The sequence below is a fragment of the Cetorhinus maximus genome, chromosome 5, assembly GCF_964194155.1.
Source record: "Cetorhinus maximus chromosome 5, sCetMax3.hap1.1, whole genome shotgun sequence".
NCBI classification, from domain to species: Eukaryota; Metazoa; Chordata; class Chondrichthyes; order Lamniformes; family Cetorhinidae; genus Cetorhinus; species Cetorhinus maximus.
In genome coordinates this window covers 76,939,738-76,958,638 of record NC_135883.1, presented here as the reverse complement: position 1 = coordinate 76,958,638, position 18,901 = coordinate 76,939,738, and the positions used below count along the sequence as shown (strand labels likewise).

Sequence of the window (18,901 nt, the reverse complement as noted above, 5' to 3'; positions counted from 1 at the left end):
TTTGATCTCTCTATTGTCTCAACCAGTCTCTTCAGAAATGCTTTCTTCCCAGAATTGATTATAGTCCTTTCGTTACCCTAGCTCTTAGACTTGTGAAAACAAACTTACCCTATCTTTACCTTACTTACACCTTTTACAACCTGCATATATCCCTGTTTGAAGTAATTCAAAATTAAATTCAAAAACACTCCTGTTATTGCTTTATGTAAAGCTCTGATTGAAGTTCCTCTTGGTTTATTAACATATCAAAACCACTTTACTGTTGGCTTTAGACTCTTGCAGTCACTCTCGCTCTTAATCCAATTATCATATTTACACCCCCCTAACAGCCTATCTTCCAGTACATAAGAAATTTGACAGCGTTATTAACAGAAGAAAAATGTTACAATTTCTTGTTTTCTTGACAGTTGGGCCTAGGCCACTACCCTGAGGAACTCCTGCAGTGATGTCCTGGAATTGAGATGACTGACCTCCAACAACCACAACCATCTTCCTTTGTGCTAGGTATGACTCCAGCCAGCGGAGAGTTTTCCCTCTGATTCCCATTGACTCCAGTTTTGCTAGGGCTCCTCGATGCCACACTCGGTCAAATGCTGCCTTGATGTCGAGGGCAGTCACTCTCACCTCACCTCAGGAATTCAGCTCTTTTGCCCATGTTTGAACCAAGGCTGTAATGCGGTCAGGAGCTGAGTGGCCCTGGTGGAACCCAAACTGGGTCTCAGTGAGCAGGTTATTGCTAAGCAAGTGCCGCTTGATAGCACTGTTGATGACCCCTTCTATTACTTTAATGATGATCCGGAGTAGACTGATGGGGCGGTAATTGGCCGGGTTAAATCTGCCCAGCTTTTTGTGTACAGGACATAGCTGGGCATTTTTCCACATAGCTGGGTAGATGCCAGTGTTGTAGCTGTTCATGGCTAATCTTCTTGTGTTTCGATTTCCACATTCCCGTCTAACTCCAATAACCCTTGATTCTCTTGCCTAACAGGAATCTACCTACCTCTGCCTTAAAAATATTCAATGACCCCGCCTCCACCATCTTCTGAGGCAGCGAGTTCCAAAGTCACACAACCCTCTGAGGGAAAAAATTTCTTCTCATCTCTGTCCTAAAAGGGCATTCCCTAATTTTAAAACAGTGCCCCCTAGTTCTGGACTCACCCACAAGAGGAAACTTCCTTTCCATGTTCACCTTGTCAAGGCCGTTCAGGATCTTGTATACTTCAATCAAATCACCCCTCACTCTTCTAAACTCCAGTGGAAACAAGCCCAGTCTGTCCAACCTTTCCTCATAAGATAACCCACTCATTCCAGGTATCAATCTAGTAAACCTCCTTTGAACCACTTCCAACGCATTTATAACCTTCCTTAAATAAGGAGACCAAAACTGCACACAGTATTCGAGGTGCAGTCTCACCAATGCCCTGTATAACTGAAGCAGAACATCCTTACTTTTATGGTGGGGGGGTGGGGGGTGGGGGGAGAGAAGTGGTGGGGGTTGGGGTGGTGGTTGTAGGGACAAGCAAGCAGTGATAGGAGCAGATAATCAAAAGATGTCACAGACAAAAGAACAAAGAGGTGTTGAAGGTGGTGATATTATCTAAGAGAAGGTGCTAATTAAGAATGGATGGCAGGACACACAAAGTACAGCTCTGGTGGGGGTGGGGGGAAATAAGACTAACAGGGCATAAAAGGTATAAATTTAAAAATAATGGAAATAGGTGGGAAGAGAAAAATCTATATAAATTATTGGAAAAAACAAAAGGGAGGGGGATAAAATGGAAAGGGGGTGGGGATGGAGGAGGGAGTTCAAGATCTAAAATTGTTGAACTCAATATTCAGTCCGGAAGGCTGTAAAGTGCCTAGTCGGAAGATGAGGTGCTGTTCCTCCAGTTTGCGTTGAGCTTCACTGGAACAATGCAGCAAGCCAAGGACAGACATGTGGGCAAGAGAGCAGGGTGGAGTGTTAAAATGGCAAGCGACAGGGAGGTTTGGGTTATTCTTGCGGACAGACCGCAGGTGTTCTGCAATGCGGTCGCCCAGTTTGCGTTTGGTCTCTCCAATGTAGAGGAGACCGCATTGGGAGCAACAAATGCAGTAGACTAAGTTGGGGGAAATGCAAGTGAAATGCTGTTTCACTTGAAAGGAGTGTTTGGGCCCTTGGACGGTGAGGATAGAGGAAATGAAGGGGCAGGTGTTGCATCTTTTGTGTATGCATGGGGAGGTGCCGTAGGCGGGGGTTGAGGAGTAGGGGGTGATGGAGGAGTGGACCAGGGTGTCCCGGAGGGAACGATCCCTACGGAATGCAGCCAGGGGGAGTGAAGGGAAGATGTGTTTGGTGGTGGCATCATGCTGGAGTTGGCGGAAATGGCGGAGGATGATCCTTTGAATGCGGAGGCTGGTGGGGTGATAAGTGAGGACAAGGGGGACCCTATCATGTTTCTGGGAAGGAGGAGAAGGCGTGAGGGCGGATGCGCGGGAGATGGGCCAGATACGGTTGAGGGCCCTGTCAACGACCGTGGGTGGAAAACCTCGGTTAAGGAAGAAGGAGGACATGTCAGAGAAACTGTTTTTGAAGGTAGCATCATCAGAACAGATGCGACGGAGGCGAAGGAACTGAGAGAATGGGATGGAGTCCTTACAGGAAGCGGGATGTGAGGAGCTGTAGTTGAGGTAGCTGTGGGAGTCGGTAGGCTTGTAATGGATATTGGTGGACAGTTTATCACCAGAAATTGAGATAGAGAGGTCAAGGAAGGGAAGGGAAGTGTCAGAGATGGACCATGTGAAAATGATGGAGGGGTGGAGATTGGAAGCAAAATTAATAAATTTTTCCAGATCCCGATGAGAGCATGAAGCAGCACCGAAGTAATCATTGATGTACCGGAGAAAGAGTTGTGGGAGGGGGCCGGAGTAGGACTCACACAAGGAATGTTCCACATACCCCATAAAGAGACAGGCATAGCTGGGGCCCATGCGGGTACCCATAGTCACACCTTTTATTTGGAGGAAGTGAAAGGAGTTAAAGGAGAAATTGTTCAGTGTGAGAACAATTTCAGCCAGACGGAGAAGAGTAGTGGTGGATGGGGTTTGTTCGGGCCTCTGTTCGAGGAAGAAGCTAAGGGCCCTCAGACCATCCTGGTGGGGGATGGAGGTGTAGAGGGATTGGACGTCCATGGTGAAGAGGAGGCGGTTGGGGCCAGGGAACTGGAAATTGTTGATGTGACGTAAGGTGTCAGAGGAATCACGGATGTAGGTGGGAAGGGACTGGACAAGGGGAGAGAGAAGGGAGTAAAGATAATGAGAAATGAGTTCCGTGGGGCAGGAACAGGCTGACACGATCGGTCTGCCGGGACAGTCCTGTTTGTGGATTTTGGGTAGGAGGTAGAAGTGGGCCATCCGAGGTTGGGCGACTATCAGGTTGGAGGCTGTGGGAGGAAGATCTCCAGAGGAGATGAGGTCAGTGACAGTCCTGGAAACAATGGCTTGATGTTCAGTGGTGGGGTCATGGTCCAGGGAGAGGTAGGAGGAAGTGTCTGCGAGTTGATGCTCAGCCCCTGTGAGGTAGAGGTCAGTGCACCAGACAACAACAGCACCACCCTTGTAAGCGGGTTTGATGACAATGTTAGGGTTGGACCTGAGAGAACGGAGTGCAGTAAGTTCAGAGAGAGACAGGTTAGAATGGGTGAGAGGAGCAGAGAAATTGAGATGGACTAATGTCACGCCGACAGTTCTCAATGAAAAGATCAAGAGAAGGTAAGAATCCAGAGGGAGGGGTCCAGGTGGAGGGAGAATATTGGAGGTGGGTAAAAGGATCCGTTGAACGGGGAGAGGACTCCTGCCCAAAGAAGTGAGCACGGAGACGAAGGCGGCGGAAGAAGAGTTCAGCATCATGCCGAGCCCGAAATTCATTGAGATGAGGGCGTAAGGGTATGAAACTAAGTCCTTTGCTGAGCACTGAACGTTCAGCGTCGGAGAGGGGAAGGTCAGGGGGTATAGTGAATACACGGCCGGGGCTGAGATTGGAAGATGGGGTGGGGACGGAGAGACAGGCAGGGTTGGAGGGTCCTAGATGGATGTTGGTGTCGATGGGTTGTTGAAGCTTGCATTCCTTAGCACTTGAGAGAAAGAGAAAAAGTTTCTTGTTAAGGCGTCGGATGAGACGAAGAATAAAATGAAACTGGGGGCACGCACAGTTTTGAAAAAGGGTGCGGCAGTGCTGCTGGAGGGAGAGGTCGAGTGTGTTCATATGGCGGCGCATGGCACTGAGTGTGGATCTCAGAATGCGACGGGAACAGCAGTCCGAGAAACGTTTTATGTCCTGGAGATACCTGTAATCCTGGGTGGGTTCGAAACATGAGGGATGGAATTTCAGTTGAAATCCACGTGGGGTAAGTCAGAGACGGAGACAGTCACTGAGAAAGGAAATATGGCTGTGAAAGCGGGTTTTAGTAAACACCTTGTCAAACACCAGGAGAGAAATGGAAAGCAATGAAGGTGAACAAGGCAAAAGAGAGATACGGAAATCCTGACACCTCTTTGTTCTTTTGTCTGTGACATCTTTGGATTATCTGCTCCTATCACTGCTTGCTTGTCCCTACAAACCGCCCCCCCACTTCTCTCCCTACCCCCCCCCTACCTTAAACCAGTTTATATTTCACCCCTCTCCTAATTTTACTCAGTTCTGTTGAAGGGTCATGAGGACTCGAAACGTCAACTTTATTCTTCTCCGTTGATGCTGCCAGACCTGCTGAGTTTTTCCAGGTAATTCTGTTTTTGTTATTGTTTTGGATTTCCAGCATCCGCAGTTTTTTGTTTTCATCCTTTTATGTTCAATCCCTCTCGTAATAAAGGATAGCATTCCATTAGCCTTCTTAATTACTTGCTGTACCAGCATACTAATTTTTTGTGACTCATGTACTACAATACCTAAATCGCTCTGCACCTTAGAATTATGCAGCTGTTCTCCATTTAAGTAATACTCTGCTTTTTTGCTCTTCTTGCCAAAGTGAACAACTTCACTTTTCCCACATTAAACTCCATTTGCCAGATCTTTGTCCACTCACTCAACCTATCTATATCCATTTGCAACCTCCTCATGTCCTCTTCACAACATACTTTCCTACCTATCTTTGTGTCATATGCAAATTTAGCTACCATGTCTTCACTCCCCTCATTTAAGTCATTGATGTAAATCGTAAAAAGCTGAGGCCCCAGTACAGACCCCTGTGGGACTCCACTTGTCACATCCTGTCAATCAGAAGAAGACCCATTTATGCATACTCACTGCTTTCTGCCATGGGGCCTGGAGTCGATGTCGAGGACTCTGACGGCAACTCCCTCCCAACTGTATACCACTGTGATGGGTCTGTTCTGCTGGTGGGTCATGCCCAAGGATGGTGATGTCTGGGACATTATTTGTAAGGTATGATTCCATGAGTCTGAATGTAACTATGTCAGGTTGTTGCTTGACTAGTCTGTGGGACAGCTCTACCAATTTTGGCACAAGCCTCCAGATGTTAGTAAGGAGGACTTTGCAGGATCAATAGGGCTGAGTTTGCCATTGTCTTTTCCAGTGCCTACGTCGATGCCGGGTGGTCCATCTGGCTTCATTCAGTTTCATTTGTTATAGATTTTCTAGAGGTTTTATACAACTGAGTGGTTTGCTAGACCATTTCAGCGGGCATTTAAGAGTCAATCACATGGCTGTGGGTCTGGAGTCACATATAGGCCAGACCAGGTCCTCTTAATTCTTCATGTGATTCCACTCAGCCCTCAGCTGGAAAAGGTGATAAATTACATAGGCAGTTTCTTTCGTGTTGTTATAATGATATAATACCTTGGGCTTATTTACTGTACAAGACACAAGGTACTAATCGCTCATAAGGAATTGGGTAAATACGTTGTAGGATCATTTATTAAGATTAGGTACATAACAATAGGTATACATAGGTATTAAGCTTGAAGCCATCAGGGCTTTCTGTGTGCTCTGCTCTGAGCAAAAATGAAACTAAGACTGGATCACATGACACATCTCACTTCCAGTGATGTAATGCTGATATCCCTTAAAGGCATATTACAACAGTTTCAATGTTATATATTAAAAATGTGACATAAATCATAACCGCAGAAAGTAGCTGAACAGAGAATGTGTGCTTATACAGGATTTTTAGTAGATCGATTATGAGAAACCATTTTCTGTTTGATTATTCCCATTTATTTATTTTTTTGAACGTTAACCAATAAGTTCAAGTGTCTTTATTATAGAAACTAGGTAGGCTGAGGTACTGAGATCAGGTTTGTGAAAGAGGTAAATGGGCCCTGATATATGAAGGTGACTTCTGAGCAGCAGGTAGGGGTTGGCGCTGCGTGGGTGAAAACTGGAAGTCACTTCAACAGATTGAAATCTACAATTTCCACTCATGTAAATCGATTCATTATAACTTCTGGGCTTCACGTCTTCAAGCAGCAGGCTTGATGTGCATGATGTGATCTCAGCTGTATTTAAAGGGACAATGCACACATGGAAATTGGAGGTGTTGAGGACGGGATAGATAGGCCAAGCGGAGCACCAAGATTCATTGATGCATCAATGGAATTACTGCTGGGTGCAGTCAGAAGCAGAAGGCATGTGAGGGAGATACCTGCAGCTTTCACCAAGAAAGTGTGGTTGGAGGTGGCTGAGGAGGTGAGCAGCAGGACCATTACGTCCCAGTCTTGGATGCAGTGCAGGAAGCAGCTTAAAACCTAAGCAGGTCAGGATAGGTGTGTATATTTGCTGATTCACCTAAATCCTGTGGTTTAGGTTCCCCTCCCCCACTCCTTTTCTCTCTCTGTCTTGCCAAACGTTCTCCATCACATCTCATACCCTCTCAACTTTCAGCAACATACAGCCTCCACTTTCTACGCACTTCATCATTTCTCCATTTGTTCATTCAATTTTTTACCCACCCCAATCCTTATACAATGTGATGTGTCTGTCACGTAGTCAGTCTCAGTGAATGCACTGCACCATTGGTAAATTCCTGACCTCCATTCACTCCAGGTCCTTGAAGGAGAAGAGAGTACAAAGCATCCCATGAATTAATAAAATAAATGTAAGGGAGATGGACAGAATTGAAGGTGGCTGCCACAAGCAGTCAAGTGGACAGATGCAGAGAAGAAGGTCCTGGACATAAGTGGCAAATCTGCACTCTTCAAATTCGAGGAGAGATAGGAACTCACAGATAGCTGGTGACAGAAATACGAATATCTCTGAGACACATGCTGGCTTTATTCCTTCAATAACTGAACTATGAGAAGAGTAGAGTGATTGTTAAGGTTGTGACAACTAAATCATGTCCATTATTTCATGCAAGTGTCCCTGCACCTACGTGAGGATGATTCCTCAGGGCATCCATCTGGTTATTTCTTAGGGGGCACTGGAACCAGATCAGGATGTATAGCCAGGCACCAGCACAGATGCTCCCACTTTGGTGAATCCAGCTAGACAGTTGAATTTGGGTTTTCACCTGGCAATTCACAAGTCACAAGTGAGCTTGAACACACTCGTGGCAGGGACAACTGTGGGGAGCCCACATTGAGGGCGGAGTTTTCTCCAAACCTGCTCAACTGGATGCAATGAAGAGTGCAAGAGGGCATGCCAGGAGCAGCACCAGGCATGCCTAAAGATGAGGTGTCAACCTGGTGAAGCTATAACACAGGATTACTTGCATGCCAAACAGCATAAGCAGCAAGTGATAGACAGAGCTAAGCGATCCCACAACCAACAGATCAGATCTAAGCTCTGCAGTCCTACCACATGCAGCCGTGAATGATGGTGGACAATTAAACAACCCACTGGAGGAGGAGGCTCCACAAATATCCCCATCCTCAATGAGGGAGGAGCCCAGCACAGCAGTGCAAAAGATAAGGCTGAAACATTTGTTACAATCTTCAGCCAGAGGCGCCGAATGGATGAGCCATCTCGGCCTCCTCAGCATCACCCAGCATCACAGATATCAGTCTTCAGCTAATTCGACTTACTCCACGTGATATCAAGAAATGGCTGAAGGCCATGGGAAAGTCTGCGGGCCTTGAAAGTATTCCGGCAATAGTACTGAAGACTTGTGCTCCAGAACTTGCCGCTCCCCTACCCAAGCTGTTCCAGCACAGCTACAACACTGGCATCTACCCGGCTATGTGGAAAATTGCCCAGGTATGTCATGTCCACAAAAAGCAGGACAAATCCAACCTGCCAATTACCGCCTCATCAGTCTACTCTCAATCATCAGTAAAGTAAAGGAATGGATCATCAACAGTGTTATCAAGCGGCACTTACTTAGCGATAACCTGCTCACTGACGCCCAGTTTGGAATCCACCAGGGCCAATCAGCTCCTGATCTCATTACAGCCTTGGTTCAAACATGGACAAAAGAGCTGAACTCCCAAGGTGAGGTGAGAGTGACTGCCCTTGACACCAAGGCAGCATTTGACCGAGTGTGGCATGAAGGAGCCCAAGCAAAACTGGAGTCAATGGGAATCAGGAGGAAAACTCTGCACTGCTTGGAGTCATACCTAGCACAACGCAAGATGGTTGTGGTTGTTGGAGGTCAGTCATCTCAGCTCCAGGACATCACTGCAGGAATTCCTCAGGGTAGTGACCTAGGCCCAACCATCTTCAGCTGCTTCATCCACAAAGATTCACTTCCTCCACCACCGATGCACAGTAGCAGCAGTGTGTACCATCTACAAGATGCACTGCAGGAATTCACTAAGGCTCCTTCGACAGCACCTTCTAAACCCATGACTACTACCATCTAGAAGGACAAGGGCAGCAGATAGATGGGAACACCACCACCTGGAAGTTCATCTCCAAGTCACTCACCATCCTGACTTGGAAATATATCGCCATTCCTTCACTGTTGCTGAAATCCTGGAACTCCCTTCCTAACAGCACTGTGGGAGTACCTACACCACATGGACTGCAGCAGTTCAAGAAGGCAGCTCACCACCACCTTCCCAAGGGCAGCTAGGGATGGGCAATAATTGCTGGCCCAGCCAGCGAAGCCCACATCCCGTGAATGAATTATAAAAAAAATGCCGTACCTGAAGAGATTGAGGCTTTTCAAGTGTGCACTTACTGAACTGTGTCAAATGATACATTACTGAAAGGATTTTTTAATGTGAGAATCCCCAAAGTCTCTAGCATTATAGTTCACATTGGCTTTGAATATTTTTGCCACTGGGTTCTCTAAGCATTTGATTATTGCTCTTGAAGGATGTAGACTACAAGATCAATCTGTATTCAAGATGTGATTGGAGGACTGTTATACATGTGTCACAGGCTAATCCATTTCCAGAACAGAATTGAACAAGATATTTTATTTGTTTTAGGGATGCATTTATTATCTATCCTGAAAGGTTGATGTTCTTCTTCAACCTTTACAGTCCAAATGGTGATGTTGCTCCTAAAATGGTGTTAAGTAGGAAATTCCAGGGTGTTGATCCCTTAATGAAAAAGGAATAGTGATGTATGTCTAAGCCACAATGGTGTGTGACTTGGAGGGAAGCTAAATGGTTGCATTCCCATGATATTGTTGTTTTTGTCCTCCTTATTTGCAGAGGTCACAGGGGAGGGAAATCTTGTTGAAACGATTTAATAAGTGACAGCAGCATATCCACTGTGTAGTACGTACTCCACTCACAACAGTTGGAGGGTGTTGATGTTGAGTTCAGTGGCAGATGCACATAGCAAGCAAACTGATGTGTCCTGGATGGTGTCAAGCTTCTTGAATGTTGTTGTGGCTTCATTTGTCCAGGCGCACATTAAGCATTCCATCACACTCCTGGGGCTGAATAATATGCTGCAGCACCAAGGGTAGGTTCCGCAACTGGAAGTCAGCGGCCTTTCGACTTCCAGGCCCGCCTTCAGAGCGCACCCAATAAAATGTCAGCTGTGGCTTGTTAATTCCCAGGGCGGGAGTAGTTAAAGGGCCCTCCTGGCACAGGACAGTGTCAGGGAATCCAGCAAATGCAAGATTGCTTCAAGCTCTGCAGGATAATTTGTCATTGAGCAGTTTGCGGGCTTCTCAGGTGACCACATTTCATTTTGCATTCTGCTGTCCCCAAACCTCGGCACTGATCAGAGGTGGCATTCTTTTTTAACCTGAATGAGTTAACCACGCATTTGCATGAGGAGTTGTATAGTTGTTGCATGTTTCCCTCCAGAGATGTCTACACCATTGGAGTGAGGGGAGAGGTGGGGGTGAAGGGCCAAACCAGCCCCTAAATTCAACGAGCACTCCCTCAGAGCTCTCCTGCGTCTAGTCTCTGACCAACCTGAGCGGCTGATGCATACCCCTGATAAGGGGAGGAAGCAGAGCCAGACACATGCAGCCTGGGAGGAAGTGGCCGAGGGGGTCACCAGCATTGGACTGATCAGAAGGAAATGGTCCCATGCCAGAAAAAGCTCAATGACCTAATGAGGGCTGTCAGGGCAAGTAAGGTCTTGGTATGTGCAATCTTATGCCAGGGTGCTACAGGGCGATCTTGCAAATGCTGGGAGAAAGTGAATTTGGCTGGACATCAAAGGTAGCATAATTCAACAAGGACACTGCTGTTTTCAATTATGCCTTTGGGCATTTAAAGCTTTGGTCCAGTTGCAGGGTGAATGGTTGGCAGAATAAACATTTGACAGATGAGTACAGCATCCAGGCTGGCATGCATGCAACTAATAAAGGGTAGTCAGCATGCCATGAAATAATCTGAAACTGTTAATGAGTGCACACTTGCACGTCTTTTCAGGGAAGCAAGATTACAATGCCCATCTCTCTCAGATACTTTATAGCCCTGGGAGATGACCAGGAACAAAATATAACACTCAGCAGCTGAGAAAACGCTTCTAACTCATATGATTTTAAAGTGGATAGTCTGCTCATTCAAATAAGCACTCTGGGCAGTAACAGATCGAGCAGCTGCTAAACTGGGAGTCAGGGCTCAGCTGTAGCTTTTAAACTTACCCTAACAAGTGTTCCTTAAAAAACGGGAATCTCACATGACATGAATCTGACTCTAAAGAAGTGTGACGTTCACAGTCAATTGGGTCAATTGGGTCATTAATGACCTTAATTACACTATTAATTGACATTTACATCATGTGGGCAGGGTTCCGACTTTTAAGCCTGCCTGTCGTATTATACAAAACTGGAGTGATGACATCAGGAACACTGCCTGACTTCATCACACCCGAAAACACATCTCAGGGTGTGGGGAACATTCCCGATTTGGAAACGTATTAAGATGTGTGGATGATGGAAAATCTTTACGGGGTCAGGAATTGAACCTTCGTCAGAGATTGCAAAGCCTTTGCCCTCCTCCTGTAACCATAGGGCAGGATTCTTAGTTTGGCGGGGCTGGGAGTGGCCGGGGAACAGACCACTGACCGCGATCGGCCCCCGACCGCGATTTCACGGTGGCTGGCCAATTAACGGTCAGCCAACATGAAAGGCACGCTGAAATGCTCAGTGCTGCCGTGGTGGGGGCAGGAGGAGGGTGAGCGCTGAAGTCAGCGCGGGCATGTGGAATGAAAGCTCCTTGAAGGCAGAGAGCTGCGTTAGGGAGCTGAAGAACTCAAAAGCAAGAAATAAAGATTTTAAAATGCCGAAGAAAATGTCCACGCATCAGAATCAGCCACCTGATCATGTGGATGACGAAAATTCTGTCCAAACATTTAAAAAAATTAATATTGGAAACCTCATCCCACCCTTGGATGAGGTTTCCTCAAAATGTCAAAGGTCGCCTGGCCGATTCGCCTGCCCACCAACTGTAACATTGGACGGGCAATGAAAAATCTCCATTAATTATAACATTAATAGCCTTATTAGTTGTTGGTGGGCGCGCTGCCAACTCGCACGCGCCTGCCAACCGAAATATTCCGCGAGTGTGCAATGACGTCAGAATACTCGTCCGATGTTATCGCTCACTATTTCACGTTTGAGCGGGTCAGGCGCACTTCTGCACGCCGAGTGAAAAGTTCTGACCATAGTGTTTACAAGACAGTGACAATAGACGTGCCATGATGGCCTTTCACTAACATGAAAATAGGGTAACTTGCTATGAATTCCTTTAACTGTTGATGCTCACAGTTAATCAATGCTAGTGTACAATGCCCAATAAAGAATCCTCCAGGTGAATGTGCGGTACCTGAGATGAATGTACGATTCCATTTTCTGTATCCAAATTTCTCTGGCTGCAGTATTTGATTAATTTTATTGACTGCAAAGTAAGTTTGGGCTACTGCCTCAAAGGAAGGTTCATAGTCAACTGTAATGGACAGGAGGACACTGGTATAACCTACCATATGAGATGAGATTCTTATACGTTAAGCACTGATTATAAAACAGGACCTTAACAACTCACGTCAAGAATACCACAATGTCAAGAATTTCATATAGCTGCAGCAGGGTATAGTAACACATTTATAACACACTGCTGGCTCCCTGAGAATGCAGGAAGTCACTTACAGTACTTTGTTATTTGGGCTTCTGGTTATAACATTATGTTCCTAAATAAACTGCGATACCTTTTACATTTTATGTGACCATCTGCACTGAATCCTTGAAGATCAATGCCCATTTCGCAGGGAGAAACCCACTGTGCCAAGAATGCCTGGGAAAAAGAAAAAATGAAATTTTGGTTCCCTGGAGTATCAGCTGTAGAAATGGCTGATGACAATTCCATACAGACTACAGGTATAACAAGGCCGATACAAAGATTATCATCCTGCAAGGATTGAGATCCTGAAATGGTATCCCTAATATTTGGACCCATAAATAGGAAAGGGGCTGGGATTAATTAGAACCCCCACAGAATCTGCACAGCTTCGCATTTGAAAGAGGTCTCGCCACAGAACAAGCAGTGTAGTGAGATAGGTTGATGCAGCAAAGACTTTCAATTGATGTCGTCCAATAAATCCAGAGGATGGCCTTTAAAAAGGTGTAAGTTCAAATCTGCTTCTTAGCCTTTAACATCTTAACTTCTGCTACAATTTTCAGTTTATATCATCTCTTACCACTATAATTGACTTGTCCATAATCTTTCCTATGCATTGTAATGTAAAACTGAAATGTCTTAGAAACATAGGGCAGAATTCTCCCTTCAGTGAGCGGGGGTGGGGCCCGCTCGCCGACGTGTAAAATAACGCGTGGTGATGTCGACTGGGTGTCCCGACGTCACCCCGCGTCATTTAGATTTTCAGTTCAGCAGGCGTGCAGCCAAATCGGTTGTGCGCCCGCCGAACGGTCAAAGGCCTATTAAGGCCAGTTAATGAGCAATTAAAACAATCAATTGAGTTGCCTGTCCAACCTTAAGGTTGGCGGGCAGGCGAAGAGCCCAGGCGGCCTTTAGAAAAAACATGAAACCTCATCCACGGGCAGGATGAGGTTTCATGAGGGTTTTAAAATTTGTATAAAATGTTTAAATAAAAAAAATTGACATGTCCCAGTGTGTCACATGAGGGGACATGTCAGGAATATTTTTTCTCCCTTTGATGAACTTTTGAATCTTGAGCTGATCTCCCTGAGGCAAAGTGCGGATGTGCGAAAGAGTGCACTCCCGGCTTAGGGAATGTCCCCCCCCCCACTGTCCCGCCCGCACAGGGAGTGCACAGCGCTTCCAGGCGAATGACACACTGGGCGGGCCTGAATTGGCCCGCCCATGTAAAAGGGCGGCGTGCCCCTAACCGGGAGCGCCGATCGGGAACCCGCCCACTCGCGCCCCCCCCCCCCCCCCCCCCCCCCCCCCGACGGGGGGAAAATGCTACCCAGAGAAACACAGAAAATAGGAACAGGAGTAGGTCATTCGGCTCTTCGAGCCTGCTCCGCCAATCAGTATGATCATGGCTGATCCTCTTTCTCAACGTCATACTCCCGCTCTCTCCCCATACCCCTTGATGCCTTTAGAGTCGAGGAATCTGCTTCCTTCTTAAATATATTCAGTGACTTGGCCTCCACAGCCTTCTGTGGTAGAGAATTCCACAGATGCAGCACCCTCTGAATGAATAAGTTTCTCCTCTTTTCAGGCCTAAATGGTCTACCCTGTATTCTGAGACTGTGATCCCTTGTTCTAGACCCCCCAGCCAGAGGAAATGTCATACCTGCATCCAGTCTGTCCATCCCTGTCAGAATTTTATATGTTTCAATAAGAAATCCTCTCATTCTTCTAAACTCCAATGAATACAGGCCTAGTCGGCCCAATCTCTCCTCAAACGACAATCCTGCCACCCCAGGAATCAGTCTGGTGAACCTTCACTGCACTCGCTCTATGGCAAGTATATCCTTTCTTAGGTAAGGAGATCAAAACTGCACATAATACTCCAGGTGTGGTCTCACCAAGGCCCTGTAAGACATCCTTACTCCTGCACTCAAGTCCTCTCGCAATGAAGGCCAACATGCCACTTGCCTTCTTAATTGCTTGCTGCACCGGCATGCTTACTTTCAGTGACTGGCGTGCAAGGTCACCCAGGTCCCTTTGTACATCAACATTTTCCAATCTATCACCATTTAACTAATACTCTGCCATTCTGTTTTTCCTACCAAATTGGATAATTTCACACTTATCCATGTTATACCGCATCTGCCATGTATTTGCCCACTCATCCAACCTGTCTAAATCACCTTGAAGCCTCTTATCCTCATTGCTCACATTCCCACCAAGTTTTGTGTCGCCAGCAAACTTGGAAATATTACATTTGGTTCCCTAACCCAAATCATTGATATATCTTATGAATAGATGAGGCCCAAGCATGGATCTCTGTGGTATCCCACTAGTCACCGCCTGTCATTCCGAAAAAGATTCAATTATTCCTACTCTCTGTTTCCTGTCTGCTAACCAATTCTCAATCCATGCCAATATATTACCCCCAATCCCATGTGCTTTAATTTTACACACTAACCTCTTATATGGGACTTTATCAAAAGCTTTCTGAAAATCCAAATACATCACATCCACTGGTTCTCCCTTATCTATTCTGCTAGTTACATCCTCAAAAAACTCCAGTAGTTTTGTCAAACATGATTTCCCTTTCATAAATCCATGTTAACTTTATCTCATCCTGTTGACATTTTCTTAGTGTCCTGTTATCATATCCTTTATAATAGACTAGCATTTTCCCTACTATTGATGTTAGGCTAATCGGCCTGTAATTCGCTGTTTTCTCCCTCCTTTTTTAAATAGTGGGGTTACATTTGCCACCTGCCAATCTGTTGAGACTGTTCCAGAATCTACAGAATTTTGGAAGATGACAACCAACGCATCCACTATTTCCATGGCCAGTTCCTTTAGTACCCTGGGATGTAGATTATTGGGCCCTGGGGATTTATCGGCTTTCAGCCCCATTAATTTCTCCAGCACTATTGTTTTATTAACACTAATTTCCTTCAATTCCTCCTTCTCACTAGACCCTTGGTTCCCTAGCATTTCTGGGAAGTTATTTGTGTCTTCCACTGTGAAGACAGAACTAAAGTAGTTGTTTAATTGCTCTGCCATTTTCTTGTTCTCTATTATAAATTCTCCTATTTGTATTTCCATAATAGTGTGTTCAGTCAATGCTGTCAGTGTGATTTTCCACAATGTTTTCCCCTTGCACTCTTAAAGAATGTGTCATAGAACATCAAGGGCTAAAAGTTATTCTGCATAGCCTTTGAGTGTGGGGGGTGGGGGGGGGGGGGGGGGGGGGTGGTGGGGGGGGGGTCAGGATTTGTGACCTGCCTGTGCCATGGATGTAGGCAGCACACAAATTTGGTGTTGCTTTCTCTTTGAACTGATTGTATTGCTGGTCCAAGTAGGGGCCAGGCTGTTGGCTGCTGGAATGCTCAGCAGGGAACCAAGCAGCATTTGCAGAGGGCAAGTGGCGTAGATAGCCTGCTATTCTTAAAGGCAGCCTGTCCTTCTTGAAGGGAAGTTGCACTGAATCACAGGAGGAAGCTGGGTGAGAAGAAGCCTAATAAGCTCATGTGGGTGGTTAAGCTCAGTGAAGGGATCTTGCCATGACTTCTCCTACGCACCTCTCCAACAGCCTCTCATATTGTTCAATGCACCACAGCCCCACATTTACTCAGCAGCAGTTGCAAAAACTCAGGACTGATGCTGAACATCCAAATTATCCACTTCACCCTTACACACAATCCAAAATACCAGCCTGACACCCAGCTCCCACTGCTTCCACATTCTCCCAGCATCACCCAAGCACAGTGCAATACAATCAGATATTCTGCCCTCCCTCTTGCCGGTAACCAATAACATGAGAAGCAATGAGGGATAAGGACATCTGTATCTCCTCACCCAATAGAGGAGATGGTTCTCGACATTATGCGGCCGTCTGCAACAGAGCCTGTGGCAATTGGCATCACTGACAACATTCAGGATGATGACATGTTTCTACCTTAAGTCCTTAACTCCTAGCTGCCCTAATCCTGCTATCAGGTGTAAGGAGCAAGCTGCTGATGGTGTGACAATGGACGTCTTGCTTTCCACCCCACCACCTCTCCCCCCTTCTCACACCCCAATCTTCCCCTTCTGACTTCCCGCTCTCAGCCACCCAAGAACTGTTATCTTTCCGGGCACAGTAATCCCAGGAGGAGGAGAGAAAGCAGTAGCTTTTAAATTGATAAATACTGAAGAAGTACATTGAAGAAATACTGTAGGAAGCTTAACGCCTAGCCTGCTGGATGAACAAGGACTACGTATGTTTAACACAGGATATGCAACCAATGTCAGATTGTAAGAACTGAAACCTAACCATTATTTTAATTGTAGTTTCATGAAATGTTACTTTTCCTCTTATTGTTGACTTTATTTTATTTTAGACCCATCTCCGTGACTGGAAGTTGTAGTTTCGTAGAAGTGAATGAGACAAAGCTGGAGAGCTGAAATTGGAGTGAACTCATTCCTTAAAAGTTTTCCCGCTTTCTACTTTATCCGTTGATAATCAGCATTTTCTGGGCAGGTTCCAATGCATGAAGGCCAAAAATAGATGATAAATATGTCTTGATTAGTGATTATAGCAGCTTGTAGTTACCAATATGGAAAACAATTTTCACTTTTGCCTGTGTCAATCTTGATAAAATTAGCCAAAACCTACAAGTTGTGCTGTGTTTCAGTAGAGACTTAATGTAAAACTTTTCTGGCAATTCATATCTAAACAATAGATGACTACTAATTCAATATTTTAAATTGCAACTATTGTGCATAGTAATAAACCTATTGATTTATTTTGCTTTATGTATGTGATGTGTTATTTTTCACACATGTTTAATATGAAATTGTTTATATCAATAGAGATAGCATTCCAGGTAAGAATTATTTGTGATTGATGTAACTGGTATTTTCTTCATGTTATGATTAGTAATCATCAAGTAAAGGTATTTGAAAGGTATTACCTGTTTTGTCGTAGTATCTAGGATCGTGCAATGAAAATCATTTAACATTAACTTATTTCCAATGTATAAATACTATTTTATACAAAGCACCATTCCAATTTCCAATATGGCATGGCAATAATAACTAAGATATTTATTTTCTGCTTATAAGAGTGATAAGCTATCATAGTTATGAACGTTGTTACTGTTTGAATAGTATCTTCAAAATGTAATGCCATAAGAAAACATATTATCAATAAATTTCAGTATTAGTATAAATTTTTTAAAGATATGTCGTCTGATTTTTCCCTACTTTTAGCTTCACCATTCCTACTGCTTAACACCAAAATCCCTACTTCACATGTGCTAAGTGGTCATTTTAACCCACGGTGGGTGCTGCTTCAGAACTCTATGTGACAGCCCAGTCAAACTGAACAAAATGTACCCAATTATGGCAAATAGTGCCTGGATTCAGCCTCATCACCATTCAGGAGACTGTCCACTAGAGATGTGCTTTGACTACTTGAAACAATTGGGACTAATTTATCATTACATCACCTTCTGAAATGTTATGTTATTAATATTGGCCCAAGGTTTACTATCAAAATAACTCTGATAGTGCTCATCATTATTTATGCACAAATGCCATTGCAAATTCAAGTGAGGGAAGATGTGCAATGAATTGCAGAAAAACAAAAATTGCCGCCTGAGATGCACCAACTCATTGTTAGTTTCACAAAAACAACATGTTCTTGTCTGGCTTCCATTCAAATACATTGGGTTATATTTACCGGAGGCAACATGGGTCTTGCCCACTGGCTGGAGAACTGGCAAGAGCCCCGCACAACCTCCTTTCGGAAGGCCCGCTGAATTAAATCCTAATCAGGCACTTAGCTGGACATCAGCGGGCTATCCCTGGGATCAAGGACACCTGGGGAAGAAATCCCACCCCGGTGTGCTGCTGGCCAATCAGAGACTGGCAGCTGTGTATTGCTAGGCAGTGCAAGCAATCCCACAACCAATGGATCAGATCTAAGCTCTGCAGTCCTGCCACATCCAGTCGTGAATGGTGGTGGACAATTAAACAACTCACTGGAGGAGGAGGCTCCACAAATAGCCCCTCCCTCAATGAAAGAGGAGCCCAACACATCAGTGCAAAAGATTAGGCTGAAGAATTTGCTACAATCTTCAGCCAGAAGTGCCAAGTGGATGGTCCATCTCCAGTCTTCAGCCAATTCAATTCACTCCACATGATATCAAGAAATGGCTGAAGGCACTGGATACTGCAAAGGCAATGGGCCCTGACAATATTCCGGCAATGGTGCTGAAGACTTGTGCTCCAGAACTTGCCACACCACAAGCGAAGCTGTTCCAGTACAGCTACAACACTGGCATCTACCCGGCCATTTTTTGCCCGGGTATGTCCTGCACTCAAAAAGCAGGACAAATCCGACACGGACAATTATCGCCCCATCAGTCTACTCTTGATCATCAGTAAAGTAATGGAAAGA

At 45.3% G+C, this 18,901-nt stretch overlaps 1 protein-coding gene across 2 annotated transcripts in view; it reads left to right on the top strand.

Moving 5' to 3' along the window:
- opn5 (opsin 5) overlaps window positions 1-17,669 on the top strand; it is a 94,262-nt gene extending 76,593 nt beyond the window's left edge. For both annotated transcript variants that reach the window (XM_078542076.1, XM_078542075.1), the window contains one exon: window positions 16,839-17,669. In XM_078542076.1, coding sequence (XP_078398202.1) covers window positions 16,839-16,865 — 27 coding nt within the window. In that variant the 3' untranslated portion in view covers window positions 16,866-17,669. The remainder of the gene's footprint in view (window positions 1-16,838) is intronic.
- The last annotated feature ends 1,232 nt before the right edge of the window (window positions 17,670-18,901 follow it).